General features: G+C 28.1%; 1 protein-coding gene across 1 annotated transcript in view; it reads right to left on the reverse strand.

The window, feature by feature from the left end:
* Nucleotides 1–413: 413 nt before the first annotated feature.
* The window catches only part of LOC106459839 (dehydrogenase/reductase SDR family member 7B-like), a 13,318-nt gene continuing 11,592 nt past the window's right edge, over nt 414–2,139 (reverse strand). The window contains exon 6 of the mRNA XM_013919504.2: nt 414–1,343. Within this exon, the coding sequence (XP_013774958.1) occupies nt 1,141–1,343 (203 nt within the window). The 3' untranslated portion in view covers nt 414–1,140. The remainder of the gene's footprint in view (nt 1,344–2,139) is intronic.

The raw sequence follows: 2,139 nt of genomic DNA on the forward strand, positions 1-2,139 counted from the left end.
GAATTCAAAAATGTATTTAATTTGGATTAACTTCAAATAATTTTTTCTTCTTAGTTTTTTTGTTGTTGTTGTTGCTGTTAAATATATTATAAACATACAGTTTAATTTTCTAAATAATGGAATAATGCTTACAAAACTTTTATTTTGTTTTAGAAAAATGTAAAAATAACAGTGAACATTAGTGAAACTTTGCTTGATACTTACTGGTAAGCCTAATTAGGCCTAACTTTGATAACTGTTGAAATTACAAAATAATAGAACATAATGCAACATTTCTATCTGAAAAACATTTTCTTGTTATTAAAGTTACTTAAAAAATTACAAAAAGAATTAAATGGTTTAAGTAACTTCTCAATCAATAAACCATTTAGTTTTGGAACTCATTCAAGAACTGTTTATTTGTAAAATTCTCATTGATTTCTTTAAATTCGGAATCAGTGATATATTGGATTTATGCTCTTAGATTTATGAACAAAGCATCTGCAAAACTTTCTGAAGCTTCAGGTTGTTGCACTAACTTGACTTTAGGACCTTTACAAAAAACCAAAACAACAACACACTATCTGTGTAATTTTTATTGTCATTACTATATTGTTACCAGATTTGTTTTCCTACTCCTAACAACTTACCTCCTCTTTACAGGATTTCAAGGGTAATTAAGAAAACAAAAGGGGGGCTTCAAGAAATTTACAAGTTGTATGAGCTATTTATTTTAAAAGAATTTCACAATTTTAATGGCAAATTGTATAATATCAAAAATTGTTTAACTGAAATAAATAAGAGCTGATAAAACACACACAATCTGAAAATTGTTACTCTTTTTTTTTTTCCAATTATATATATCAAGCAATTTCTTTTTTAAGAGAGTTTACCTCAAATAATCGAGTTTAATTTAGGGTTAAGTTACAAAACAACTTAAACTTCATCAAACAATATAGAAACTATAAATTACATGCACAAAGAAATATCTGATTCACAACTTATCCACATACAATAACAAAAATGGAATATATGGCAGTATTTCTGTTTACTGATCTTTGGTAAATTAAAACTAGCCTTGTTTATGATAATCACAGTCTTAACTTGGTCCTGCACTAGATGTAAGGAATACTCCACACATGATGCTAATCCCTGTGATGTTTACTTGCTATCTCTCCGAATTCTCCAAGCTCTGTTCTTCATCAGATGAAAGTAAAGAGAAGGGCAAACAGTACGCAAAACAACAGCCAGCCTTGGCGTCATTGGTGCAAGAATGACATCATCTTGTTTCGATATTACTGCACTGAGTATAAGATCTGCAGTTTCTAAAGGGTCCATTCCTTCTGCTGTAGTTTGATCAGTGACTGGAAACAACAAATTATGCATATAAGTACTGAAAGACTGCACAGATAACTATATTTTCCACAAATCCAGTACTATACTTTCACAAACTTCTAAAACCATTCACTAGGTTTTATATCTCTTGAACTTCCTATGATAGTTAAAATGGTTGATACAACTCTGAATTTTGATAATTATTTGAGAAATTTTACTGTAAAATTTTTGATAGAATACCCACATAACTTTTAAGTAGAAGTTTTATAAAATACCCACATAACTGTACATAAAAAAAAACTACAGTCAAATATCTATATATTATTATTCCCATGCACTACATAACAAAATGGAAACACTATAAACAATACCATCTTTTTTTTTATAAAGTCAAATTTTAATTTTTATTTTTATTAGTTTTGTGGGTAAACTAGTCTATTGTCTCAGATAAAACTAAACATGTAGTTGACCCTACAATGATTTTATTGTAATGATGCATGCATTTGGTTGTTGCATCTTTAAAAGTTCAACTTCAGCAGTAGTCATATATTACTTTAAATTTACACTTGCAATTAAAATTTAAGACAAATACCTTATTTTAAAAATAATTATATTATGTGGCAAAAAAAAAGGTTTATTTTTTATTGCTTGTAATACAAATTTGAGAATTCATTCAATCAGAAATCCTCATAAAGTACTCAGTAGCATAAATGTGTTTATTAAGTCTTTGAACAGGAGAATCTACGTAACTTTCTTCTTTGTCTGTTTATTGTTTGTTTTGAATTTTGCAAAGCTACACAAGGGCTATCTGCACTAGCCATCCCT

This window comes from Limulus polyphemus, unplaced genomic scaffold (assembly GCF_000517525.1).
Source record: "Limulus polyphemus unplaced genomic scaffold, Limulus_polyphemus-2.1.2 Scaffold667, whole genome shotgun sequence".
NCBI lineage: Eukaryota > Metazoa > Arthropoda > Merostomata > Xiphosura > Limulidae > Limulus > Limulus polyphemus.